Source organism: Catharus ustulatus, chromosome 2 (assembly GCF_009819885.2).
Source record: "Catharus ustulatus isolate bCatUst1 chromosome 2, bCatUst1.pri.v2, whole genome shotgun sequence".
Taxonomy (NCBI): Eukaryota; Metazoa; Chordata; class Aves; order Passeriformes; family Turdidae; genus Catharus; species Catharus ustulatus.
Genome location: NC_046222.1, coordinates 1,072,152 through 1,089,178, shown reverse-complemented (window position 1 = coordinate 1,089,178; position 17,027 = coordinate 1,072,152). Strand labels below are relative to the sequence as shown.

Here is a 17,027-nt window from a genome sequence, read left to right as displayed (position 1 = left end):
GTACCTTTGTTTCCTGGGGTGTGCCACCCGTCAGAGCACTGGTGGCCTTGGGGGTCTGTCACGTGTCCCTTGTTGTGGACAAATTCCCATCTGCAGAGGCACTGCTGGATGGCCAAGAGCCCTCCTGGCCCTTTCCAGTGGTTCCCAGGGGATGAGCTCTTGTTTGTTACAGCAGCCTCCCTGATAAAAAAGCAATTTTTGGATAGGAAAAAGCAGTTTTCAGTGGAAGTTTTGGTGGAAGAGGATTTTATAAATACATATATATATATAAATACATAATTTTATGTTTCTACATAACATCTCTCAGTGATGCTATATGAGGTACTGATGAATTGACCATCCCTGAGATGCTGAATCAAAAACTTCCTTTTCCTTGATTGGGAAGGCTTAAATGATCCTTCTGCTTGGGATTCCTCATGTTATACCTTTGATTGAGCAAATCTGCATTTTCTCCCCCAAAAAAACACCATCCCTCTACTTGGGATCATGAGCATTGCCATGCCGGTGGGTGGGAAAAATATTTTTGTGCATGCACTGAGTATTTGATTGATAGGTAAAACTTTGATCCTCTCTGGGCAAGAAGTGGTGCAGTCTGGGGGATGTGAAGGTGCTCTGCTCATCTCGAAGCTCAGCTTCATGCTTTGGGATCTTTCCTGGGATGGGTTTTTTGGCACTGCTGGCCCCTTGGCTGTGGTTTGAACACACTTGGGTTCCCATCACTCCGGGTGTTTGTGCCGGGAAGGGTTTGGAAGCATCGCCTCCTGCTGCGGCACAGCAGTGCCAGCACCCACGGGGCTTTTAATAGCTCTGGGAGAAGCCCAGAAATACCCGTTCCCGCGGGGGATCTGCCGAGATCTCGCAGGAATGATGCTGGCAGGGCTCTCTCCCTGCTCCCATGCCGGGTTCAGAGGATGGGCTGGACTGTTCCCTTCCAGCAGCCGCCGGCAGCCAAGCGTGAAGTCCCCGGGGCTGAGCCCGGCCGTGTAACCCTTGCTGGCCAGGGCAGAGCCACGTGGAGCAAGGCTGCTTCTCTTTGGGTCCTCCCAAAATCCAGATCCCTGCAGCATCTTTCCCCCAGGGTATTCTCTTGGGGTCTGGCATCCTCCTCACAGGATATTCTTGTGGGATCCAGCAGCCCTGCAGCGTCATCGTCCCCAGGAGGTTCTCCTGTGGTCTGGCATCCCCACAGCATCATTCCCCCAGATTATACTCTTGGAATCCATCATCCCTGCAGCAACATCCCCCTCAAAATATTCTCCAGGGATTTCTGCTCCCCATCCAGCTCCTTCTCCTGTTGTTGTCCCCACTGCCAGACAACAACCATTGGTGGCTGAGAACAGGGATGGCCGCTCTTGGCCACTGTGTGAAACATCCGTGGGGATGTTTTGGGTGAATTTGAGGTGAATTTGGCAGCATTTTTTGCCTGATGGACCAGTTTATGTTTAGTTTTTTGTCTTCTCTGATCATGGGCTGCAAACTGCTATGAAACCATCGAGTGTTCTAATTAAAGTGAGTTAATGAGGAACCTCCTGGAGCTTTGGCTGGTGCCGCCTTGGGGACATTGGCAGGTCCCCAAGACGAGGCTGTGCACCCAGTGGCATTTCTAAATAATTAATATGTTCAGTTTATATAATATATGGCTTATCTTAATAATTTATAGAGAGCTATTTCTCACTCAGGCAGGTGCCTGTGGTGTCCTGAGGCCCGTACCTGATGGCCCCAGTATCAGGGATGCTCTGCTGACCCCACACCCCCAGCCCTGGTCAGTGTGATCCCAACTTTGGGATGATTTGGGGTGGATTTGTACCAGCTGGAAGCCCTGTTTGGCAGAGCATGTCCTCAGGTGGATGGGCCAGCCTGTGGAAGCAGATCCTGAGGATGCTGCTCCTCACCTTGCCTGAACCCTCCGGCCTCGGGGAACAGGGTGCGAATTTTCCCTTTTAAGGGCAACACCACAGCTTGTATCTTCAAATCTCTCTCCTGCCTTGGGATTTCTTTGTGCTCCAGCCATATCCTAACTGAAACCAGGATTTTTTTATTTCTCCTTTTGATTTATTAGATGGTGGAGCTGGGATGTTTTATTTCAGATGGCACCAGCTTTGCCTGGGGGGGTGGAGGGGGACCAAGCCCTGCAAGGGAGTTGCTTTAATTCTGAGTGAGAGCACCGAGGACCGGATATAACTTGGCCCTGGGTTGGCTGGCTGGGAACAGGGATTTATGTGCTCCCTGACCAGCAGAGAAGAAATAAACTTTATTTTTTACTTTTAGATTTTTTTCCCCCCTCCCTAACTCAATGGAAAGGGCCAGCGTTGTGAGGCTGTGAGTCTGTATGAGGAAATGGTCACCTCCCCTTGGGAATTTTGGGGGATGGGAGCATCCATCTCGTGTCATGGTGGTGATGGTGAGATGGTGTCCATCTCCAGCAGACTGTACTGGGAAGGGATTAATAATGGGGTCTGGCACCTCTGGGGTGATGCTCCCTTAAAATGTTCTCTCCCAAAATCTTTTACCTTCAAGATACTCTCTTGGGGTTGAGCATCCCTGCAGCATCATTCCCCCAGGATATTTTGCCAGCTGCCGTGGTTTGGTGGTGGCTTTGGCAGAGGTGCATCCAGCACATCCTGCCCTGAGATGTAACGTGTTGTTCTCCCTTGGGGGCAGCACTGTTTGTCCTGGGTACTTTCCAGCAATTCTCCATGGGGCTGGAGCCATCCTGTTCATCCTGGGTGCAGAGGAACTCCTTCACCCTGTGCCTCATGATGGGCACCAGGCTTTTCATCCCTCAGGGATCGTTGGCAGCACATCCCAGATCCTGGCAGATCCTGTGGGGGAAAAAAATCCCCAGAACTCAAGATGAAGATGTTTTCCTGCTTCCCAGCATCCCAAAAGCTGCTGGAATGGGCAGCACACACAAGCACACATGTGTTCACCCATGTGCAGCCCCACAGAGCCTAGCAGCAAGGCAGGGTGCATTTAGGATGCATTTGGGATGGATTTGGGGTCCATTTGCTGCTCAGTGAAAGTATGAGCAGGATGCCAGGCTGGCAACCCCTTGGATCTTTCTTCCCCCCGTGGCAGAATCCGTCTGGGGATGGAAAATTAGGTATGTTCGCTGTCATGCTGTGTTTGTTGACTTAGCAGCGCTTGGATTAAACAGGAAAATATTGATTTAAATATAGCACCTCTGGGGAGCACAGGAGTCGTGGGAACGTGGCCCCCCCAGCGCCCTGGCCGCTGCCTTCCCCACCTGCTGCTCCCCGAGCGGGGCGGCCGCACCCCGGAAAAGCCATCAGGGAGGGACGGGATCCCAGAGGGAATCGCGTCAAGGGGTCACGTTCCCAGGGATGCTTGCGTCAACCACCCCCTTTCCTCCCCAGCATCCTCTGTCCCAGCTCATCCCTGATCCTCCAGAAGCTCCTCCTCGCTGTGGGGACAGCTCAAAGGCCAAATCCACGCACTGCCCATGTATTCCTAAAGTTTGTCATCTTTGGACTTAATTTCCCTGTGTTTAATTTCCGTAAATCCCCATAAAAAACAGGTTTGGGGCTCTTGGGAGTTGTCTCGTTTTTTGGTGTTAGTAGAAATCTGGAATAAAAGCAGCTGCAGGAGGGAGGTGGGAACGGGCAAATCTTGGCTTTCCTCTCCCTGCTCCAGTGGTTTTGTGTCCCTGGATCTGCAGTGCTCAGTGAAATGCTGGGGTGAGGGGAAACTGAGGCACACAGGCAGCCCTTCAGAGAGGTGGGATGTGGGATGGAGCAGTTGGCTGGAATCAGGTGGTGCTGCCTGTCGGTGGCATGGATTGACCCTGGCATCCATGGGAACATGTCCAGGGGGTGACCCAGCCCAAATCCCCTGAACTCTGCCCATTTTTGTCTCTTTCTTTCCCCGCTGCCAAAATCCCTTATCCTTTCCCATGTCTTATTCTTTCCTTCCCCTGTGCCAAAATCTCTTATCTTCACCCATTTTTTACCTCTTTCCTTCCCCGGTGCCAAAATTCACTGAACTCTGCCCATTTTTACCTCTTTTATTTCCCTGATGACAAAGTCCCCTAAACTCTGCCCAATTTTCACTCTTCCCCAGTGCCCAAATCCCCTTATCTCCGGCCATTTTTGTCTCTTCTTTTCCCTGTTGCCAAAATCCCCTTAACTCTTCCCATTTCTGCCCCTTCCCTTCCTCACTGCCAGAGCTTTGCACAGGGCTGCTTTGTCCCTTGTCCCCCCTCTTTAATTAAAAGCCTCTAATTAATTAGGCAGCGAGGGAGGTGATCCACGTGGGATGTGCATCCTTTGAGGTCTGGGTGGTGCAGGGCAGGATCCAGCCTTGCAGCGACAGGGTTAGCACTGGGCTGAGCTGGTCCTGGGGGCTGGCCTTGGCCCGTGGCTGCCTGATCCAAAGGTCAGGCTCTTGGCAGCATCCAGGGACTGCAGCGAGGTGGGAGGCTGGAATGGGCTTGGCTTCCAGCTTGTGGAGTGTCCCCAGAGCTGGGATGCACCAGGAGCTCCCTGGGGCTGGAGTGGGCATGGAGGGGTACACAGGGAGAGGCTGATTCTGGAGCTTGTGCACCCAGGGAAATGCCTGGAACCTGTGCAAATGTACATCCCTGAAACCAGGAGTCCTGGAGCGGGGGGATGCACGCACAGGGACGAGGTCCCTGGTGCTGGAATGTATTCTCAAGAGATGCACTGGGCAGCCTGCCTGCACCCTGCCTGCATCTGTGCACAGATGCCTGGGCTTTTCCATGGAAAATCACATGCCTTCAAAGCTTCTGGGAGGACGTGGCCTTGTTCTTCCATCTGCTCTTGCCAGGGAAGCAGCAGGTCGGCCTCTCCGAGCTGTAACCTCCAGGTAACCTTCTGCCAAACCCAGCTGGGATGGGAGCTCAAAGCTTCCCAGGCCTTGTTCCTGCAGCCTAATCTATCATTGCAAGGGCTGTGGGATCCCATCTCCATCAGCCTCCACTGATGTCCATGCTCATATCCAGCCATCCCTCCAACCATTCCCACCACCCATCCAAGACAACAATCCCCACACACTATCCAGGCATGATTTTCCAAGAGAACATGGTCCATCTTCCAGGATGTCTCCTCCTGAAGGCATCAAGCCCTGCTTGCACAGACAGAGCTCACTAAAACAAAAGCATTGCCATTTCCTCCATGGTGCTTCCAGGCCAGGATGTCCAGTGAGGAAAGATCAGCCACTTCCACCCCCTCTCCCTCAATGTGGCTCTTTTTAAAGCTCTGATGGTTGGTCCCAGTGGGGCTGTTTCTCCGGACTCCCTTGGTTTCCATGGAGAGGATGAGTGAGGAATTTCAAAGGGAATGGCTCCAGTAAATGAACTCTTCTCTAAAAATAGTGTGTTTGCTTTTGGTTCTTTGGGAACTGCAGCCCGGCCAATGGGAGGGAGAACGAAAATCAGCATCTGGGTAAAAGTATTCCAGTAACTCACTCTTTGTGCAAATTCCCGTTGGAGCCGCTCAGCTTCCGGGGAGCAGGAGGCTGATCCCAGTCTACCCAGTTCCTGCCCTCATGACCACCATTCCTGGGTGCAGCTGGGGGCTGTCCCCAGGCCTGGTGCTCCCCTGTACCTTGTGTAGGGTATTGAGCAGAATCCCTTTAATCTGAGTGGTGGAAGGATTGATGTTTGGCTTGTGTGACCCCTGTGTCCTGCATTGTCCCAGAAACCCCAGGCATGTCCCTTTTTGGGAATCAGGAGATGGCCACCACCACCTTCCAGCCCACCAGTGACACATCCAGGACACCAGTGAGCCCCACCAGGACATCCCTGTGTGGATGTGCTGGGAAAAGGACACCTGTGGTCGTATCCACCACTAGGTTTCCTCTGGAAGAGTCACCATCCCAATGAGGGGACAGCCACCACCAGGGGCCCCCTGGAGAAGCCACCATCCTGCTGTGGGGTCACCAGCATCCCTGCATGGTCCCTGGGGCTGGGGAGCGTTTCCTTGGTGGTGCCGTGGAGTTGCTATTTGTGACTGCCTGTTCCCAAGCCCTCCGATACTCTCCAAAAAAAACAAAAAGGGAGTTGTTTGCATGGGAAGATTGGCATCTCCGAGCCTGGGATATGGTTTCCTGCTTTTTTTAGCTGGAGTAGCAGCAGACTCGTCGGCCTGCCCTGATTTGGCATCCTTCTTCTTGCTCTTTTTTTTTTTTTGGAAGAGTTTCATCCTGACCCCTCGGCAGAAACACCGTCGCTAGCGGTAGGGGATCGGGTTTGGTCCTTTTGGTGTTTTTGGGTTGCCCAAAACCCCGGTGAGATGGGATGTAGATGGCTCAGAGCCTCGGTGAGCGGAGAGGGAGCTCGTCCCTCGATCGTCCCAACCTGGAGCAGGTCAGTGGATGCTGAACCCCCCCTGTTCCACCCCCTCCCCACCCCAGGGTGTTGCTGTGACAGTGACAGGGCAGGGAAGCTGTCACCTCTCGCCTCGACTGTGATGTGACGTGGGCTGTGGGCGTTCCTGGCGAGCTCTGTGGTTCCCCCCCTTCCCCAGATCCCTGCTGTCCCGCTTGCAGCCGGGTGAGGGGACCCACGGAGCACCAGGCACTGGGAGCCTGTGGGGCACAGCTGGGTGGAGGCTGGTGGTTGTACCTCAGATGCTTCCAGGACGTGGATCCAGGCAGGAGGGGCAGGAGAAGTCCTGGCAGGGGCATGGAATGGGGTGTTCAGGTCTCCTCCTCCTCCATCAGCTGCTGGGTATCCATCAGCTCCTGTGTGTCCATCAGCTCCTGGGCGCTTGTGGATTTGTGGGTGCCCACGGAATTCCAGTACCTGTTTGATCCTAAGAATCCATCTGTCAGCTCCTGGCTGTCTGTCAGCTGCTGGATGACATTTCTGGGTGCCCATGGACTCCTGGTACTGGTTGGCACCTGGAGGGCCATCAGCTCATGGGAGCCTGTGATTACTTCTGGGCTGTGAGTGTCCATGGACTCCTGACACCTGTTGGATCCCAGGAATCCATCAGCCCCATCCCCTCTGGGTGACCATTGGCTTCTGGGTGTCTGTGGACTGCTGACCATCCATCAGTTCCTGGGTGCCCAGGAGACCCCATTGGGTGAGCATCCATCATTTTTGACTCCTGGATACCTCTGGGCTTCATGTGGAATTCTGGCTCCACGTGGAGACCTGGATCCCCATCAGCTCCTGAGTACCAAACACCTCCTGATGCCCAGCATGCCAGCTGGCTCCCTCCTGGCTGTCCCAAAACTCCTGGCCCCATTCCACCAGGCAGCCAGGGCACCTCCCACCCACCTGTGCCCGGCTGGCATCCAGCATCCTTCTCTCTGGCTTCCTTGTCCCCCAAAATTTTAATAACCATTGCTTTTGGGATGGCGTGGGATGCGGGGTCAGGCTTGTGCCAGCAGCCGAGGATGCTGGTGGGGGATCCAGGGATTCCAGTGAGTTGAGGGGGTGGAATCACTCCTGTCCCGGTGGGTGCAGGGCCAAGCCCACTGGGAGGCAGCAGGGAAGGAGCAGGGGGAGGGAAGAAGAGCTGGGCTGACCTCAGCATCTGGAAAGCTGCGCTCTTGGGCCGTGGCCTGCGTGCCGAAAACCGGAGGCAAAAAAAACCTTCCATATTTGGTGAAAGTTGCTCCAGGACTCGGCAAAGGCTGGCAGCAAACAGGGGGCCACAAGCCCCCAGCTCTGCCCTGGACCACTGGTTTTGTGAGGGCTCTGCAGATGTGCCAGGGGATGGATGGTAATCGGGAAGGTTAAATTTGGGTGAGCATCTCCCATCCGCTGGGAAGGGGGGCATGGAGGGGGGGATCCAAGGGATGCTGCCAGCAGTGCAGGGAGGATGTAGGAGATGGCACAATCCTGAGCTTTGAATTTTGGCAGAGGGAAGAACCCCTCACCCCAGTGCCATTAGTGGAAACCCCGATTTCTTGTGAAAATCCCACAGGAAAAGCCCCGCTGTGCATTTAGAGAAGGAATTTTTGTTGCTTTGGGAGATGAGTCTCCTGCAGCTCCCCATTCCCCATCCCACTGGCACCGCTCCTGGCAGTGCTCCCCTGGACAGCACAGGGATGCCCAGCATCCTTCCACCCTGCCTTGGAAAAGCTGTCCCTACTCCTTTAGTCTTCATTTTTTATTCCCATTTTTTTCCCCCTCACACTTTAAAAGCAGAATTGCAGCCAGGCCGTGTCCTCTCGGGATGAATCACCGCAGCCGAGAAGTCCAAGAAGGGAAAACAACTGAATTCCCGTGCACTGGGGCTGCTCCTCCTCCTCCTCCTGCTCCTCCTCCTCCTCCCCCTCCTCATCCTCATCCTCCCCATCCCGGAGGCAGTGGTGCTGCCGGGTTTCTCCACGGGAGCATCCCTTACCAAATCAATGCTCCTCTGTGAGCTGGGAGCCTGGGAAAACCACGGCCGAGGGAAAAGCAAACATCTCCAGCCCCGAGCCTGCGAATAAACACGGGAATATTATTAGTAACCGAAGCGGGGCTGAATCAGAGCTGCTGATTTATGCTCGTACTTCCTTTCAAAAAGTTACTCTTTGGAGAGCAGCTTGGACTCTCTTTACCCGTGGGAGAGCAGGGAGAGGCTGGACAGGGAGGGAATGCAGCCCCGGATGTGATTCCATGTGGCGTCGGGCAGGCTCGGGCACGACCCCTCTTGTGTGCCACAGGTCCTGTTCCCATGGCAGTGGCTCCCCCTGGACCTGGTGGTCCCAGGGATGTTCAGAGATGAGAGGCTGGTAGTGGGGAGGGAGAGATTGGAAGCCAGGGATGAGGTGACACCTGGGAAAAGAGGCGACTTGTGCTCAGGATGGCGGTGGTTGGTACCCAGGGATGGCAGGGACTGGCACCCAGGGATGGAGGTGATTGGCACCCAGGGGTGGCAGTGGCTGATCCTCCCCTTGGTGGCTGCCATCCACCAGCTTTATGGCCCGTGTGGGACACAGGGCAGAGCATCACTGGTCCCAAGGGAAAGGCTGCTTAGGTTTGAGAGCCCTACCAAACCCCATCAAACCTCCTGCTTTAATACTTCCCAAGAGGACAGACTGTAATATTTTTTTCCCCCCAAGTGATTTCCTGCCAGAGGCTGAGTGATTGAGGCAATTCAGGATTGGATGGAATAGCATCATCCTGTTTTGGGAGATGGTGCCAGCCAGGGGCTTTTCTGGCTGCAGGAGCAAGTTTTACATGCCAGGATGATGCTGGTTGTTGCAGAGGTGTTTGCTCATGGCATTGGGATGGATGGAAGCAGGTCCAGTTTATTTCCAAGCCTTTTCTTTCCAGGGTTTTGGTAGAAATAGAGCTGAGGGTGTGTTAAAATTGTTAAGCTTGCGAATTCACTGTCCCCATGGACCAGTGGCTCCCACTATGTCCCAGCTCCCTCTAGTGGGATCTACCCTGGGAACAAGCACACAGGGAAAGAAAAGGTGCAGGAATTCCAGATTCTCTCAAACTGTTTTCAAGGAGGTGCCAAGATTCAGGTAGCTCCTAGCACGACCCTATTGTGAGACCCTAGAGACTCTCCCATTAGGAGCTGGCAGCAGGAACGGGCTGTAATGAGGGAAAAACAATTTGTATTTATTTACTCTTAAAATTTTGGCGTGTTTCAGAGGGGTGGGAATAATAGTGCTTGAGGCAGGGTTAGCTCCTCCTTCAGCAGCTGCAGGAAGGCCCTGAGCAGCGATTCCTACTCCCAAAGTGGTTTAAAACACTCTATTCCCCCCCTTAAATATGGATATTTTTGTCCCAGAACAGGGTCTCAGGGACAAAATCCCTGCTGCAGCTCACTCGGAATATGGCTGGGTGCTGGCACAACTCATTACATCAATGAAAGGGAGAAACACTGAGTGCTGAGGGTGTGGGAATTTTGGGATAGCCTCTGGGGACACAGGGATCCTCCTTCCCATGGGATGTGATTTTAGCATTCCAGAGGGGTGGTGACAGCACAAGGAACACCCTCCCACACCGACCAAATTCCCAGGACCTGGGAGAGGGGGGGCAGTCCTCAGAGTGGCTGAAAACATCATCATTGCATGTGCTGAAGTGTGCACGGCCTCAGCCCGGACTCAAGGGCCACAATTTGTGTGATGGCTGAGATTCCTCATGGAATGTACATTCCTGCTCTCCCTTTGGCCTTTGTTTGTTTAAAAAATGGATGTTTTAGGACTTCCCTCCATCGATGCCTCTTTGTTTGCAGGGGTGGAGGCAGGACACAATATGCCATGGCCTTTTCCAAATATTTTAGGATGTTTTAAAATCCCTGGGGATGCTCAAACTCCTCCTGCATCAATATTCCTTCACAGGGGAAAGCATAATATTGGGGTTGCATGCTGAGCCTGATTAAAAAATAAAATAAATCAAGATGGGAGAGTTCCCATCCTTCTTCAGGGTTGTATTTCCAGTGTCAGGGGGAAAGTTGGAGCGAAAGACCTTTCCTTGGTCCCCCATCCCAGGTTTGGGGTGCTGCTGAATCACCCCCAAACCCCCAGTGCCGGATCCTCTCCATCTTTGGGTTCTCAGGAGCATTTTGCCACGCTGGCACAAGCCTTGGGAGGGGGGATGAGTCCCCTTGGCTCCATCCCAAGGAACTGGCAAGCGTTTCCCAGGAGGATTTGGGGTTTTGGGGGAGGAAACGCCCAGGTTGGGAAGGAAAAATAAAACAACAGGGGCTGGTCCGAAAGGAAATCTAAAGGTGTTTACAAAGAGCCGCGCTGCTAAAAATAACCGGCTCATATTTTAGACAGCCCTAAAAATAGGCAGCGCTGTTGGAGTGGCCAAACACTCCCAGGAATTTCCTGTGGGCTGCGGGCCGCTTGCAGGGGGGTCCGGGCTCGGCTGGCCGGCATCGCTCCGGAGTTCGCTTCCCTGTGATGGAGAGGTGACCCCCTCCGGGGCCCCGAAAGCACAGCGGGATTCGGCCTGGCTCCTTCCCTGCGCCAGGCAGGACGGGCTTAACCCTTCTCCAGCCGCCCTGCTCCCGTGTCTCATCCCCAGGGATTCGGGTGGCTTTGAGCGAGGGTTCCGAACGCACGGGAGGAAAGCGCAGCCTCTCCGGCCGGCTGAGGAGCGTCTCCTTGCGGTGCTCCCGCGGGAGATGAGCGCTGCCTCGGATGGAGGGACTGATCCCAGGGCGGTGTCCGGGGGGTGGGAAAGGCTCTCCTGCCATGGAAGCATCGCCCTGCTCGTCGGGACGGGGCAGGGCTCGGGGGCGTCGCTGCGGGAGGAGCCGCCGGGTCACAGCGCCGGGGCAGGGACTGCGGCTGGGATGGCCCCAGGAATGGGACTGGGATTGCCAGAGGAATGGGATTGCGATTGCAAACCAGAGGGATTGGGGATTGCAGTGCGATTGCACCCAGGTTTGCATCCCTTGAGATGCAAAAGGAATGGAATTGGGATTGGGATTGCAACCCAGATGGATCTGGGGTTACAGCCCAAATGGTCCAAAACTGCGGCCAGGGGGTCCAGGATTCCAACAAGAGTGGTTCTGGGATTGCAGCCCGAACGGATCTGGCATTGCCATGCAGATGGACCCAGCTTTGCTTCCTTGTTGGGTCTGAGATTGCAACAGGAATGCTGTTGGAATTGCAGAAGGAATGGGATTGGGATTGCAGCACAGATGGATTTGGGATTGCAGTGTGGCTGGACCCAGGTCTGAATCCTTGGTGGGTCTGTGACTGCAACCCAAACGGTTCTGGAATTGCAAAGGAATGGGTTTGGGAATACAGCAAAATGGGTCTGGGATTGGAACCCAAATGGGCCCAAGATTGCAGCACAGATGGGCCCCAGGATGGCAAATAAGTGAGTCTGGGATCACAGCCCAGTTGGGCCTGGATTTGCAATCCAGGAGGGCTTGGGATTACAACCCCAAAGTACCCAGGATTGCAAACAGAAGGGTCTGGAACTGGAATCCAGATGGACCTAGATTAGCAACCCATTCTGTTCTGGGATTGGAACTCAAATGGATCTGGAATTGCATCAGGAATCAGTCTGGAATTGGAATCCAAATAAAACAGGGATTGCAACAGAAGCACGCTTGCAATAGGATTCTAGCAGGGCCCAAGATTTTATCCCTGATGGATCCCAGTTTGCAATGCAGATGTGCCCAGGCTTGCAACTGAGATGGGTTTGGGATTGCAGCCCAATGTGTCTGGGATTACCACCTGAATGAATCTGGGATTGGAGCTCAGAACAGCCCAGCATTTCAATCCAGATGGCTCTGGGATTGCAATGCAGATGGATCCAAGCTTGCAATGAAACCGGTTCTAGGACGGCAGCCTAAAGGAATCTGAGATCACAGATAGGATCCCAGAAGAGCTCAGCACTGCAACCCAAACAGATCTGGGATTGCAAACCAAAGAAACCCAGCATTCCAACAGCTGGGATGAGCAGGGCACTGCAGCTGCAGGAGCAGGAGCTGCTGCCCTGAGAGCAGCCTTGTTGCCTGGCTGCAGTTAGCATTCCCTGTTCCCTGATCCCTGGGTGCCCTGACAGATGCTGCAGCCCTCATTACATGCCCTGAGTGCTCTGTTCTCTGCCATGCACCCTTCCCGGGGTGGGATGCTCATCATCCTCATTTCCAAGAGGAAATTTACTGGCTGCAATGGGAGGATGCAGCCCTGCTGCACGCTGTTGCTGTGGAAACGGGGTGAGCGGCTAATTAGATTTAATTAACGGAGCAGGAGGGGAGCGTTACAAACAGATCTGGGCAGGATGCATCACCCGGCCAGCAGGGATGTGGGTGCTGAGGTGATGATGCCGTGGGGGAAAGGGCGTGTGCCTCAGTTTCCCTGTCTGCAAGGTCAGGGAGGGGGATATTCACAGCGACGGAGCCCCTGAGGATGCTGAGCAGCCCAGCATCATCCACGCATCCCCCCTCCCCAAAAATCACAAGCCCCCAAGAACGCTCCCCCCTGCCCAGCCCACCCCCAGCATCCTCCCTGGGCAGAGCCTTTCCAGCAGCATCCCTCCACGCGTGTCCGTGTGGGCTCGGCCGCGCCTCCCGCGCTCCCAGCGCTGCCTCCCGCCCGTGCCTGGGCAGCTCCGGGGCTCCTGGCGTGGCCACGGACGCAGGCGCAGCCTCGCACCCCGCAGCCGCTCTGCGGGAGGGCTGTTCGTACATCCCCGTACTTCCACATCCACACCGAACCCCGGCGATATAAATAGCGCCTCGCTTTTTATTCCCCTCCCCGCCGCATCCCGGCGCAGCGTTCCGGCTCGGGCGGACACCTGGGGATAGAGGCACAGGGATAGAGAGGGAATTTCTGCGCGATTCCTTGGGCCGCGTGGGACGGACCGACCCCCGGGACCCGCATGCTGCAGATGGTGAGGACTCTGGCGCAGTTCACCATCGCGCTGGAGGACATGCGAGACATCGGGGACGGCATCGACGCGGCCTTCGCCACCTCCGGGCTCAGCGGCGCGGCCGAGGAGCTGCCGGAGAAAGGCTGCGGCAGCCGCGGCGGCACCGAGGTGATGGCCAGGGGGGTCCCGGGCACGGAGCGGGGGGGCTCCGGTGGGATGCGGGGCTCCGGTGGGGGTGCGGGGATGCGTCATGTTTGGACACGTGTGCGGAACCCGGCACCTGTGGGGTCTGCGCCGCGATTGCCGTGGCAACGGTGCCTCCATCCTCATCCTCGGCTCGACACCCCCGGGTTGCGGGGAGTGGGGGGGATGCTGCCGCCCGGAGAGGGTGATGGGGGGCTGGAGCCATCGCTGCCACCGCCCCCCCAGAGCTGATTTACACCGCAGAGGCGTCGGCTGGTGGGAAATGCCCCCATTCCCGTGGCGGCAGGGGCTGGTCCCGGGGGTGCTGAGCATCTCGGGGGAGGGGAGGCAGGATGAGGCCGGGGTGAGGCGGGGGCGTCCCCAGGGAGAGCAGATGGGAGACTGAGGCATCGTCAGCCCCCCGGCGGAGAGGCTTTGCCGGGATAAGGAATGCGGTGGGGCACGTCCTGCCTTTGCCCACGGACGGTGCCTTACCCCCAGCTCCTGCTCATCCCAGTGGGAATTTTCCCCTGCCAGGGTAATACTGGTGCTGTAACAGTGGAAAAAATCCCCTTGCCAACAGTTGGGCCTCATCTTGCGTCTCCCCACTGCTGCAAATCCCCAGCTGCTGGTGCAGCGTGTGGTGCTGAGCCTGCTCAGCTCCTGGGTCTGCCCTTTGCTCCAGTCCTGAGTTGGGACGACTCCAGGGGAAAACAGAAGCAGCAGGGAGCTACAGGCTGGGTGAGGATTGGGGAAACTGAGGCAGTTTGGAGCATCAGATTCCCCTAAGCTCCATCCTCCAGTGAGTGCTCATCTGGCCATAATTACAACAAATTAATCCAGCAGTGAGAGCGTCTGTAAGCCTTCTAACCAAGTGGGGAGTCTCAGCTGGTGTCCCCAAGGACTCCAGTGTCACCATGGTTTCCTGATTCCTGGGGAGACTTGGACCCGTCACCAATATTTGGCTCTAGGCAAGAGTTTCCTCCATGCCAGGTTCCATCAGCAGCCTGGTGGGGAGCAGGGAAACTGAGGCACAGCTCTGTCCTTCAGCCAGGATCCTTCTCCATTGCTCCCTGGGGGCCACGAGGGGCATGGTGGCCTCTCCCCATGGTGAGGATGGTCAGACTTCTTCATGTGGCTGCAGAGCAGTTTGACAGCTCATTGTGTCCCCACTGAGGAGGACACAGCCCCATGTGTCCGGGGGCTCATCCCACAAGGTTGAGGACATTTGGGGTGTCTCACATCCAGGGTCACATCTCCGGAGATTCTGCACATGCAAAACTTTTGGGGTGTCTCTGCACCCAGGGCACTTGGAGCATCTCTGCACCAAAAGCTTTTGGGATATCTCTGCACCTGGAGTCTCTCTGAGCACCTCCCCATGCAAAACCTTTGGGGTGTCCCTGCACCCAGAACCTCTGGAGTGTACCCAAACACAAAACTTCTGGGGTATCACTGCACCTCTGGAGCATTTCTGCATCCAAAACTTTTTGGGGCATCTCTCACAGAAATCTCTGGGGGTGTCTCACAGCCAGCAGCGTTGGAGCATTTCACACCCAGAGCTTCTGGGGTGTCTGCACTCAGAGCCTTTGGAACACTTCACCCCCAAGACTTTAGGGGTGTCTCACACCCTGGGCTCTGGAGCACTGGGTCCCGGGCTGAGCTGCAGGCAGAGCACACAAGAAGGGTCCCTGAGCCCCGCAGGCAAGAAGACCCCGACCCACGTGGCGCTGGTGGCCCATCCCACACCGGCACCACCCCGTGAATCCGCCTCCCTTGGGGCCACAGCCCAGCCCCAGGGTGCCCGGGGTGCTGGGCGGGAGGCGAATTCCTGCGGGTCCGCTCGGAGCGGAGCCGCTGGAGAGCCAGAGGGCTCCGGCACCGACCCATGTAGGGCTGTGAGCTCCAGGGCGGGCTCCTGACGCGGCCGCCGAGGAAACCAGGCGTCTGTGCGCTCGGTGTCATGTACTTCCTAATCCTCCCGGATTCCTCCATCGGGGTGGAGAGGCAGCGCAGGGGAGCTGGACGCCAGCCGGGCTCCTCCGGTGTTCAGCCTCCCCAGCCAGCCCCAGGGCCGGCCCCGACCCCCGGCACGCAGCTCCCCCGGCCCGGCTCACCCCAAAACACTCGCGTGTCTTTCCTCCCCGGGCAGGACATGAGGAAACACGTCATCATGACCCTGCTGGACACCGAGCAGTCCTACGTGGAGTCCCTGCGCACCTTGATGCAGGTAAGGTGGCACGGCCGGGGTGTGACACCCCAAACCGTGGCGCGGGGTCACCGCGGTCACCCCAAGTCGGAGCCCTGGCTGTGGGTGCTGTGCCGGGACCTGCGTGGGTTGGGGTGACAGGGGGGATGCTGGGGACAGCGGAAGTGGGAGCACTGTGGCAGCAGTGTCAGGAACGGGGTGTGGGTGTGGGAGTCACCTCCATCCCCGAGGCGAGCCTGTAACATTCCCAGTGTGTTGTCACCTGGCAGGTATCGTGTCCCCAAGTCTCTTGCCATGCTTGCCTTCCAAAAGCTCTTCCTCATGTTGCACCCCATCTCCTGATGGCCCTGCCGTGGTGGGGGACCCCTGAAACCCCCTGTTCCCTCATGCTCCCGTTCCCTGCTTGGATCACCACCTGCAGACCTGAGCCAAAGGTTTTTTCTCAGGCTTTTTTGCTGAGCTGGTTCCAAAACCCCTGGAGCAGCCTGGCCGGAGGGTCCAGCCCACGTTTCAGATGATAATGAAGCTGTTTCAGCAGGTTAATGATGGTCAACGCCCTGGAGACGTCACCTGGCCGGGGTGTGGGTTGTCCAACCACATCTCTGCCGGGGGAAACACCAAAAACGCGGAGTTCTGCAAAAGCAGTGCCTGTGGGACCTCTGTGACAGCCCACAAGGGAGTGGGGACTCCATCCCAACACTGCCAGGGATTCTTCCCATAAATCCCCCACAAGGATGCCCCTGTGGTGGACACAGATGTGCTGCAGGGGGAAGGACTTACTGGATGTTGCCAGTGCAGACCTTGGCTTAGAGGGCGAGAGGACCCTGGCTCTGAGGCGGATTTTGGGGAGAGCTCTGCAGGGTTTGGGGCTGGGGGTGTCCCTGCTGGTCTTGGCATGGAGAGAGTCTGTCTCATGGTCTGTGCATCCTCTGAGGTGGGACGGATGCAGGTGGGAATTCCAGGTGTCCCCAGCTCCCTGTCTCAGCTGGGACAAGGTGCTCAGATCCTTGGCATGGCTTGGTGGCACATAGCGTGGGACAAGGACCACCTTGGAGCATCATCTTCCAGCCAAGCCAGATGGTGCATGGGCAGGCCCTGCCTGCTGTTCCTGTGTGCTGCAGCAAGGGCTGTCTCCGTGCTCTCCTTGAGGAACTTGATCCTTGGGGGATGACTCCTTTGCTGGCTTGGTTGGAGACGTCTGAAGCCACTCGAGATGGGTCCTGTCCTCACTGCTCAGCTGTGAGGTCCTCCACACATCCTGAAAGCCACCAGCACCCTGTACTGGTCAGAGTGAGGGGGTGGCAGAGCTTCAGAGGACCTTCTACATCCTGATGCATCCCCTGCAAATCTATCTCTCCCATTCCT

At 56.2% G+C, this 17,027-nt stretch overlaps 1 protein-coding gene and 1 long non-coding RNA gene across 2 annotated transcripts in view; one reads left to right on the top strand and one right to left on the bottom strand.

The window, feature by feature from the left end:
- ARHGEF17 (Rho guanine nucleotide exchange factor 17) overlaps positions 1–17,027 on the top strand; it is a 28,857-nt gene that overhangs the window by 2,939 nt on the left and 8,891 nt on the right. Inside the window, exon 2 of the mRNA XM_033052588.1 lies at positions 15,606–15,683. Coding sequence (XP_032908479.1) covers positions 15,606–15,683 — 78 coding nt within the window. The remainder of the gene's footprint in view (positions 1–15,605; positions 15,684–17,027) is intronic.
- On the bottom strand, positions 3–8,796 carry LOC116992716. The gene is made up of 3 exons (XR_004417097.1): positions 8,340–8,796; positions 2,511–2,822; positions 3–180 (listed from the first exon to the last, which is right to left on the bottom strand). It is a non-coding gene; the product is annotated as an uncharacterized LOC116992716 (long non-coding RNA).